The sequence below is a fragment of the Montipora capricornis genome, chromosome 10 (assembly GCF_036669925.1).
Source record: "Montipora capricornis isolate CH-2021 chromosome 10, ASM3666992v2, whole genome shotgun sequence".
In the NCBI taxonomy this organism is placed as follows: domain Eukaryota; kingdom Metazoa; phylum Cnidaria; class Anthozoa; order Scleractinia; family Acroporidae; genus Montipora; species Montipora capricornis.
This window is the reverse complement of record NC_090892.1, coordinates 32,965,325-32,975,675: the sequence shown is the minus strand read 5'-3', so window position 1 is coordinate 32,975,675 and position 10,351 is coordinate 32,965,325. Positions and strand designations below refer to the sequence as shown.

The 10,351-nt window shown below is 37.9% G+C and overlaps 1 protein-coding gene and 1 pseudogene across 1 annotated transcript; one reads left to right on the top strand and one right to left on the bottom strand.

The window, feature by feature from the left end:
* LOC138021932 (uncharacterized) overlaps positions 1–1,927 on the bottom strand; it is an 8,931-nt pseudogene extending 7,004 nt beyond the window's left edge.
* Positions 1,928–2,226: 299 nt separating this feature from the next.
* LOC138020687 (uncharacterized) lies at positions 2,227–7,881 on the top strand. The gene is made up of 5 exons (XM_068867626.1): positions 2,227–2,597; positions 5,062–5,117; positions 6,410–6,516; positions 7,149–7,258; positions 7,579–7,881. Exons 1-5 carry the CDS (start codon positions 2,232–2,234, stop codon positions 7,879–7,881), a joined length of 942 nt encoding a protein of 313 aa, XP_068723727.1. The 5' UTR covers positions 2,227–2,231.
* Positions 7,882–10,351: the final 2,470 nt, after the last annotated feature.

The following is a 10,351-nucleotide window of genomic DNA, read 5'->3' as shown; positions in this document are numbered from 1 at the left end:
ATTACCAACTTTAAAATCTTGACAGAGCTGGATTGACGAGAAAATGACGAGAAACGCTGACTAGTTTAAGAATGCAATGAATTTGTACACGACTGAATTAATATGCAGCATGTGAGTTTCACGCTTTCAGATTTTTAAACTCCTCTTTTGCATACATAATAAACTATGTTTACTCGCTGAAATTTTAAGCTATCGAGTGAATGACGTTACTTTTCCCTAGATCCAATCCTCTGACGTCCAGTCGGTCAGTTTGAATGTGAGTAATGGCTGACCGTGATATCTAAAACACAAAGTAAACAGCCTTTGGTTGAAAATCAAAGCTCAAAATTTTGCTAGGCAGGTGTTAAGCAAACACACTTTCAAAATCTGAAGAAAAAGAGGAAGTGATTCTCGTACCACTTTTTAATCACTCACTGAAAAACTGTCCCATTAAAACATCCTCATGAAAACATACATGTACAGTAGCCAATATACTGTATATAACATATGGAAGAAAATTTTTTAGCCGTCAGGTTTGGTTGTTCCCTTCATTTCTCGATAAGAATAGATGTAAGAGTTATGCCTTATTGACAAGCATTTCGTGATGATTTTTAAAAAGTATTGCCCTTGAATAGGCGCTGCCCTTGTGTAAGTGTCGCATCAAAACCTGGGAAAATTTAATAAACACTCTTTCAAGTAAATAAAGTACACTGTACATATGTAAGTCAGGGTCAACCCAGGGGAACTGCTATACTGATATACCTGAAAATAATTACCCAATATACACAAAATTGGGACATTGCTATAAAGGAAAAAAATTGCTCTACATGAAAGGGATTTTAACTTACAATTCAATATCTATTGAGTATTCTACCCATATTTCTTCGCAAAAATACTGTACCTACCTACATGTAATTTGAAACCCCCTGTATATGGTGTACCCAAAACCCTGGCCGATACCCTGGTAAGTTACACTATATACCCTGCTAGAGTTAATCAAGCAACAAGAACATTAATTTTTGTACACTAAGGAAACAGTCTCACCTCGTCTACTTCTATGTGGGTGATTTGACCATGGCACAAACTTGCAACGGGCTGACACTTGTCTTCCGCAGCGCTTCTGCATGCATTCTTTATAGTCATACAGAGTCTTGCACTTAGGGCAGACGACATACTTTATGAAGTTATCATTGTTTAACAGTCCAAGATGTTTTCTCAGCTTGTAAAAGGTGTTTGGTAAACGTTTGCCAAGCTCAGCAAAGCAACTGTTCCCATCAAATGTTCCAACTAACCATAGAAAACGGCTTAGAAATTTAAGAAGGATCTCAACAGCAGTGTCTGTTACAGAAAATCCAGACTGCCAAGATAATAAAAACAATAAAAGCCAGAAAATAAGGGCTCCACATTTATCTGAGGGTGTCGAATTCTCGTTGACATTTTCCCCTTCATCTTCCTGGTCAAAATCCTCCTCAAGATCATGACCTTCTGAAGGGTCATTCCACTCCTCGTTCACCGAATCATCAGTGTCCACAGGACTGCACTCAGCACTGTCTGTTAAATCGTCTTCATCGTCCTCGAAATAGTCCAGGTCTTCTTCATTAAAGCGTTTCCTTAACCTCTCTCTAAGTCTCCTGCAGATCTCTGGGGACAGCAACCGTCCTGATTCACAGTGAGATTCATCATGATCAACATCAGCTCCTTCCACGTCCTTCTCACAGCACGAACTAGGATCCTCGCTTTCTGTTTCAGAGTTTACGTTCTCATCTGCACAGTCGATTTTGATCTCTTCCTCCAATGAAGCATTGAAAGCCTCGTCAGGAGATGCACTTATTTCTGGGCAAACATGCGATCTTGATCCAGAATAAGAGTAGCTGTTTCCACATCGCGAACACTGAATTCGGCGTCTATTTCTTCTTTCAAACTTTCGCAGAGAACTTCTTTTCGGCATTCTAATGTTTTCCAAAACCGACACGTAAACGATCCTGAGTTAGAGAAATGTGTGAAAAATGATGAAAAATGGTATAATCCACGCCGATGACCAAAAATACTTAGGGCTCTAAAAATTACAACCAATAACATAAATGGACCAATCACAACGCTTCTTTTAGTTGCGTGAACAAATCGTCTACGAGGACTATGGGAAAACCGGGAAAACCACTTTTGGTCTTTGAAGATTCTTGATAACAGTGTGATCGCATCGCACATCGCTTCTGGCTGAATTTTAGCTGAACGTTCCGTCGATCGAGCAAGAAATGGCGGCTACCCGGAACACCAATGTGTCGGAATTCAGGTTGGTTCTGAATAAACTGAAAGATCTCCAGGAGAAGTTGGAAAAGAGTGATCAATCGGCAGTAGCAAACCAGTTGACCGACATCAACGACTCGTTAAGAATCAACGAAGGAAACCAAAGCGATTTTTCTGATGCGGTATTTCAGACCTTGGCAGGAATTCAGGCTACCATGGAGAGGGGATTTAAAGCCATGGACGAGAGGGTTGCTGCTCTTGAAAGCAAAATAGCTGGTTGTGACTCAAGTCTTGCCGAGGGAAGCAGTAGTGACGCTGGAACTCCACCAAGTTATTCAAGGATACTAAAATGTCCTCGACGCCCCGATCTCTCGGTGAGTAAGCTCAGTTCTCTCGATGACTAATTAATAAGTCTTAGGCTTAGCAAATGATTATCTTGCAATGGTGTTTCTGATGATATAGAACCGAATTTGAAAGCCATTCGATCATTCAAAATTCACGCCATGCATGCAGAATAATTTGTCACACCTTTTGTATGACGCCGCGATACCGAATTGTTTGATCAAATCGTTGGATCGAGCACGATTTCTTTTGCAGATGTGCTATATGTGATGATCTCTTTTCCAACACTATTTCTTACAACATAAGATACCGTATCAGGTCGAAAGACATTTTCGTTCAAATTTCGCGCCCTCCATTCGGAAATTAGTCGTATCACAGGCGCCCCAAGCTGAAAATACGTGGTGTATGCGACAGTTTGTGTATATAGAGAATTGTATGGGAAAATCACCGATCGTAAAAAAATTGTGTAAATAACTATCTCATTTGAAATAAAGTTTTCCTACCTCAAATGTGTGACACCGGCCTTCCCATTATTTCAGCAACGGCCTTCCGGATGACTTCACTAAACGGTGTCAGAATGGCTCGAAACTCGCCAAAAGAGACAAGTTGGTCACATTTGAAGTAGGAAAACTTTATTTCAAATGACATAGTTATTTACACAATTTTTTTACGATCGGTGATTTTCCCATACAATTCTCTATATACACAAACTGTCGCATACACCACGTATTTTCAGCTTGGGACGCCTGTGGTCGTATCGCCTACTGGTCGTTTCGCTGCCAACTATTCTTATTGCGCATACGTTCTGTGCAACTCTAGATACTCGGATTTCCTATGGGTGATGCTTACTAATACAGGGATATATTTTTGCGCGGTTTAAAATTGTGCTGAGAAAGTAGATCTTAGTAAGTACTATTGGTTCCAAAAAGAAAATTGGGCGCAACCATGCATTTTAATAGATAATTAAGCTTCAATTTGAGAAAGAACGCCATACATGGCTTTGTATTGTAAATCCTTATACAAATATTGTTCATGAATTATCTTTGAAAAATGCGTGGTTATCCCCAATTTTCTTTTTGGATTTCAAGTTAAGATCTACATTTCCCACATAATCATAACCGGGGCAAAAATACCTTTGAATTAGTAGGCATGGCCCTTTCATAGAATTAAACAATTAAAGATTCAAATTACGGCTTCAAGCGAGAGCCTACCCGAACAACCTGAAAAATAAAACACTGTTGGAATTCAAATTCTCTGACAGAAAGACTGCTCTTTTTAATGCAATACAAATTACCTGATCTTAAATGCATTATAAAGGATAAATGGCTTATAGAATCACAACCTAAACTGAAGAAATATTCAAAGAACCTTAAAATATTTCTTGTAAAAGTGGCAGATCATTATAAAAGAGATAATTCATACTGGTTAAAGCCAGACTGTAGAAGCTTATCTCTCTAACACTGCATGAAGAAAAGTGGTTACATTCATGCGACACGTTTGCATTTTTGTAGCCATTTGATTACTATGCTAATGCAGAGAACGGAAATAACTGGAATATTGTCAGATTGAGTTGCACGTCAAATGCCTGTTTGGAGTTATGTCGATGCGATTTTAATGGTTTTCACAACCTGGAAGCTGGTATTTTTTATTGCCATTTTCAGGGCTATGCTAAACCCTGTGGTAATATTACTGTTTTTTGAGAGATTGTAAAGTTTGGAATGCCTAATCTGTAATTTGTGGTAGATTATTGTTCAACTTACAATTGTGCTTGTATAAGAAGTGGACTGCATTGTTGATTTTCATTTTTTTTCAAAGTCCAGTTTGAGTAAAAAATTCTTGAAGTATATTAAATATGGTCAGCATTGTGGGGGTGTTGGAGAAACGTTTGGTTTTGGACGTACAAGGTTGCCATGTAGGAGGAAATTTGCTTCATTTAGAAGGCAGACCTGGTCTGTTGCCCCACTATTCCCTGGGTATGAGGCTACGTGGCTTCCCACTGACAAGTGCATTAGGATACACTTTGCTGTGCATGCTATCTTTTGATACCAGATTCTTTTCTGTAGAAGTTAGTCGTTAACTTTGCATCAAACTAGATGATATTATTGTTTTACATTTATGATAGTCACAGTAGGTGAAAGGGCACTTAATGTGTAGGCATAACTGACATATCAGACATAGGGGAATCGACCCTGGACGTGGAGGGTTTGGTCGTAGGTGAAACGACCAACATTCCCGCCAACATGCAGTTTGTTGTTCTTTCCAGGGGTAGTTTGCTGTTTGTCAAACCTTTACTTTGTCGATGTCTCACCGCCAAATTCCCAATTTGTCTGAGTTACCAGTACATGTAGTTTTCAAAGGGAAAGCTTAAGAGGGTCTTTAAATTAAAGTATCAGTTGTTTATTCATATCATCTATAATCAACTTTAAGTAGGCTTTGTACAATGTAAGCTTTAATCTTAAATTTATCTTATTGCTCTCTATTGTTGATCATTTCCAGCACTATATCCGGTCCAAAATGGATCAGCTGGGACTCTTGTGGAACACAGAGAAGAAGTAAGTTTTGTTTAGGGCCTGTTCGCACTACACCAAAAAAAAATTGTTCGTGGTTTACAAAAATTTTGCATTGTTGTTTTCCCAAATGTTTTGTCTCTGTTTGTGCATTTGCCTGGGGTTGACAGATTCTGTGGTCAGGGTAGTGTTATTATTCTATCCTTCACTTGCCAGACAGGCGAGTAAAGTGTTTTGGGAATAATTTTTTATGCATAAATCGTTCTGGGGAAAAAAAAGTGGGGGGCTAGTAAAAGTATCTTTAAAGATTATTGTTCCAGAGGAAACCAAGCTTAGGTACAAATTTAAAAAAATGTTTGTAGTTACTCTATTCCTGTAAGCTGAGCTTTCCTTAGGCATTATGCAGAACACAAGTTACAGTAAAACCCACCTATAAAAACTTTTAAGAAACCTGTTAGGCTAAGAAAGTCCATTTAGACCCTTTACATGTAAATAAGAACCTGTTTTAGCCTACAATTTTGAATTGGGTTCTTACTTTGAAAAATTCAGTCAAACACTGAATACACAAGTTTAATAAATAAAAGGCTCTACCAGTAACATGTTTGTCCCAGCAGAAACACAGTACCATTGTTTAAATGTTGTTTTTGTTCTGTTTATCTTGCAAAGCTTTGTACAAACTTCATAAATAGCACAAATAGGCCACGCCCACCAATGACAAATGCCTTATAATTTTATTCTATTTTCAAAATAAGAACCTATTTGAACCTGTTTAAGAACCTTAGTACAGTCTTTAGCCTAATTTTCCAGTTAAGCACCATTCGATAAGAACCTTCTTAGCCTAGCGTGGAAAAACTTGGTTCTTGTGTGCAGGTTTTTACTGTACCTTTATCAAGCACATATTGTTACTGTAGTACTAAATATATGAATAACATTACTTATTGAAGATCCTTAATTAAAGATCTTTGGTAAGAGTAGTAAAGATCTACAAAGATCTTAACAAGATCCTCAAAGGATTTTTGAAATTCCTTGGTGACATTCAGGAAAGATCCACAAAGATCTTAACAAGATCCTCAAAAGGTCTTTTAAAATCCTTAAAGATCCTTGAGGATCTTTGGCAAGAATTTTGAGGATCCTCTAGGATCTGGCAAGGTCCTGGAGAATCTTTAAGGATCTTGGCAAGGAATTTTGAGGATCTTTTCTAAGATCTTTTTTAGGATCCTTAAAGATCTTTATGAAGATCTTTGAAGATCCTTTGAAGATTTTCACCAGGGATGCCCGTGGCATTTTATTATGAGTTCAGTAAATGTTGAATGATAATTTAACTATTTTTCCAACAGGGAGAATGAACCACCCAACCAGACTGTAGTTACCACATATTTAAAGGAGGTTAAAGAAATTGATCAAATTAAAAACGATTCTCTCTGTACCGAGAGGCGAATTCTAGGTATGTTGTCATTTTCTTCTCATTACTCACTGTAAATTATATGGACCAAGGTTATTCCCCTTCGATTTATTGGTCAGCGTATTTGTGTAGTATGTTTTGTCAATACCTATCCTCTTTATAGTGATAGTGGATAGTGATATTGATTTGTCTGGTGGATAGCTTTATCTACTCTTTGAACAACTGGAGCCAGACGTTTTTGTCCACAAAAACATTTCCAGTTTTAGCAGGCAGTTCAGTACCTCTAAATCAACCAATCACACCACTCAGAGTTTCTCCTTTCTCCCTTTCTGTGTGGGTTCTCCCTTTTCCCTATTTTTGACATCATTTCTCCCTCCTCCCCAATTTTTTATTCCTTGCCCTTTCTTCCTCCTCCCTCAACCATTCCTCTTCCATCTTTGAAGGTCCTTCATGGGTAAGATCTTTTTAAATATTTGGACTAATCTTTTCCCCTCCATGAACACAAAATTAATGGCAAAATGTCTTCAAGTTGACCAAAGATACAAGTGCCCTTGCCCCCATGATTGGATTTTATCTTGTTATTTTATTAACTGTAAGTTCAAGTCAGAGTAATATAGAGTTGAAATCGGTGTTGAAACTTTTCACCAGCTGAACAAATAATATTTTTCTTGTAGATGCAATTTCCCAAAACTACTGTTCCAATAAAAAAAGGAGGCGTCAGTTGGACAGTGGAACCTATGAACAGTATCAGAAAGAGCAGAAAAGGAGACAGAGAATCAAAAGAGTAAGGGTCTCTATTATGTACACACAATATGGACAATTTTGTCTTTTTCTAAAAAAATCTCACTTGCCTTTGCACAAGGAAGAATCTTCTCATTTTCTTGTTATATTTATGACTGTGAAGGGAGTTAGTCCTTCAGGTGCCATCCTGGGGAGCATGCAGACTTCATCTGCTGGGCAATTTAGCAGCATGCAAACTAATATTTACACATAATCATTTTGATGAAGACATGTTGTTTACATTCAGAGGTACAATGAAGGAAGGTGTTATGTTGGAAAGCAGTTATTGGATTTAGTGCTCATTTATCTTTCTAATTTTTTTAGAAACTAGAAAAAAGACTGAAGGGTGTATCAGAAGAAGAAAAGAATGGCAGACTGTATGAAAGCTTACATCCTAGCCTGATGTCGTCAGATGAATCAGACCAGGAAGAGGAGACACTGCTTAACAGGCCATTGGGATGGAGGGCAGAGGAAGTGTCAAACTTCTTTCAAATGCTAGATATTAGATATAGAACATCTATGTCTAGTCAGCAAAGGCGACAATGTGCGAATAGGAGAGTTGGTCCACCAAGTAGGAGAGGAAGCAGTGATGTCCCAGAGAAGTTACACTGGGCCGTCACTTCATAAAGAGTTGAAATACTTTACATCTGTTTAATTTTTTTGTCTTGATAGTTTTAATAAGTAAATCCTGAACATTTAAAGTTCAAGTTTCAATAACATCACAAGGTTTCTTTCCCCAACTGTCTTTAATATTCGTACCAATTCAGAAAGACTCAAAACATTTTAATAATTATACTGAATTTTTCTTAAATGCAGTTTTTTGTTTTCAAAATGTACATATTTCAGTCACGTCATAGTGTTTCACATATTTTCTAAATGTTTTTCATACATGTATGCCATGTAACTCTCTCAGTAGTGCTTGATCATTTTTAAATTAGCTTAAAGCTCAAATAAACTGTACATGTGCAGTACACATATCTAATAAGTATTAGTATCACCCAACTAGTGGACTAATGCAAATGCTGCATTTTGATTAGCCACGCTACTAGTGGGCTATTAGTAATAGTCCTCGAGTAGCGCAAAGCGTGACGTTTTCTTTCTTGCATTTGCTAACTTTATCATTGCCTTGTCTGTCCGACTAGTTGGATGATACTAAAGCAATTAGACACTTCGACCTAAAGGGCCACGGGTCAATAGCCCATTCGGCTTCACCTCATGGGCTATTGACCCGTAGCCCGCAAGGGCTACGGGTCTAATTGTTAAATATTATCCAAGTCTTGTTTTCATATCAAGCATTTAATAATTATACATAGTTTTTGAGCGTAATTTTCATTGTCACAATTGCAGTCTTCGCTTAAGTTAGCATTCTTTGCGATAGTATAAAGTTGAAACCAAAAAAGAAGCATTCGAAATAGTTAATGTTAAAAAATAGTTCTTTAAAGTGTTTAGTAGTCGATCACCTGTAGAAAACTATTGTTACTCTAAATATTTTGGTTTCTTCAACGATTTACATGTAACAGCGTAAGCAAACATCACAACTCGGAAATGCATGCTGAATTTATAGTGTGGACCCCAGAGAACTGTAAATAGACTTTGTTGTTACTCGCTTGAGTGACGAAGATGATTGTAATAATAAATGAAGTTTTAAAAATAGTGTAAGCTGTTAAATGACTTCAGAATGGAGAGGGAGACAGGAGCAAGATTCGTTCCTTCATTCGTCACAATAGGGAGCTTACGCAACAGGAAGGCTAGAAGACTCAGGACGGCCCGTATGTTTTTCGGAATTCTGCCGTCATGACTCTTACAGCTTTCCTGTTGCTTAAGATTGCTATTGAATAGTAAACGACAGGAGAGCCTCGATTATCCAACTTATCAATTTGTCCCAGCAATGAACGCCACTTCGCACACTATTTTCCTACTGTTAACCCATGTTAGCCGTCGCAGAAAATGCTGGAAAATGTGTGCATTCTCCTGGTTAATTCCAGTGAATAGCTTAATGAACTGTGAAAAACAGCAGTGAATGGCAGAATTTACGCTGTTTTCCCTGTATTAACCAAACGGTGAACCGCTGGAAAATGCGTTTTAACGAATTTTCCCGAGTTCACTGTGGGAGAAAATCCCAGCAAAGGCATGTTTTTGACCGAAAAACAACGATGAACAGCAATTTTTCTGGTGCCAAAACGTCGGTGAACGTAAGAAAACTTACCATTTTCTGTGTGTTAACCAAGGGATAAACACTGGAAAACACGCTGTCTTCCCTAAGTTAACCGAAGAGTAAACGTTGGAAAACACGCAATAAACACACGTTTTCATGCATTAACCGTCCAGCAAAATTATGGAAAATGTATGTTTTCAGACTGATTACACTGGTGAATGTGCTGTTTTCCAATTAGAAAATACCAGTGAACAATGGAATACATACTGTTTGCCGCGTGTTAACCTGCCTGGTTAACGTCGGTAAACGCTTGTTTTCAAGAGTTAACTGTGAAGGAAAACTGTCGGATAATGGAACGAATACTTGCATTCAGCGGCCAGAAAACACTGGGAAAACGTCGGATTATCCGTTTGCAAAACACTGGAAAATGCATGCAAAATACCGCGTTTTCGGTGAGTTCACTATTCATTTTCCGAACGGTGAATGCAATGTTTTTTGCCGTGGGGTCCTTTTCTACTTGCCGACAGCAACAAGGAAAAAAAAAAGGAAACGTACAACCTAGAACGCGCATCATATGATCCATCGAATGCTCTATTTGAATGAATTTACGAATTAGTGTTGTATTGATATTTCTTTACATACAAACGAAAACATGTAAATGGCCGTATTTATTCTAGTCTTAGACGTCCAGATGCATTAAATGTCTGGCCGTAAGTGTGACTTATATAAATACGGGATGCACTTAACTTCGATGGCTAGAAATCAAATTCATATTTTCTTGAAAAGATACTGAGATTTAATCACCAAAGAGACTGTGTGCACTTCATCGCTAAGTGCGTCCCAGTTTAGTGCGTCTCGTGTTTATACTAGACGGCTTAGATGTCTGACACGACTAAGACGTATGTTAAGTGCGTTGTTTAGACGCACATAACTTGAGACATT

Bases quoted from the DNA above. Each gene is read 5' to 3' on its own strand.
- LOC138020687 (XM_068867626.1), top strand. From the start codon at position 2,232: ATGGCGGCTACCCGGAACACCAATGTGTCGGAATTCAGGTTGGTTCTG. The intron at 2,598-5,061 runs GTGAGTAAGCTC...GATCATTTCCAG, and splicing joins CTCGACGCCCCGATCTCTCG to CACTATATCCGGTCCAAAAT. The intron at 7,259-7,578 runs GTAAGGGTCTCT...TAATTTTTTTAG, and splicing joins GGAGACAGAGAATCAAAAGA to AAACTAGAAAAAAGACTGAA.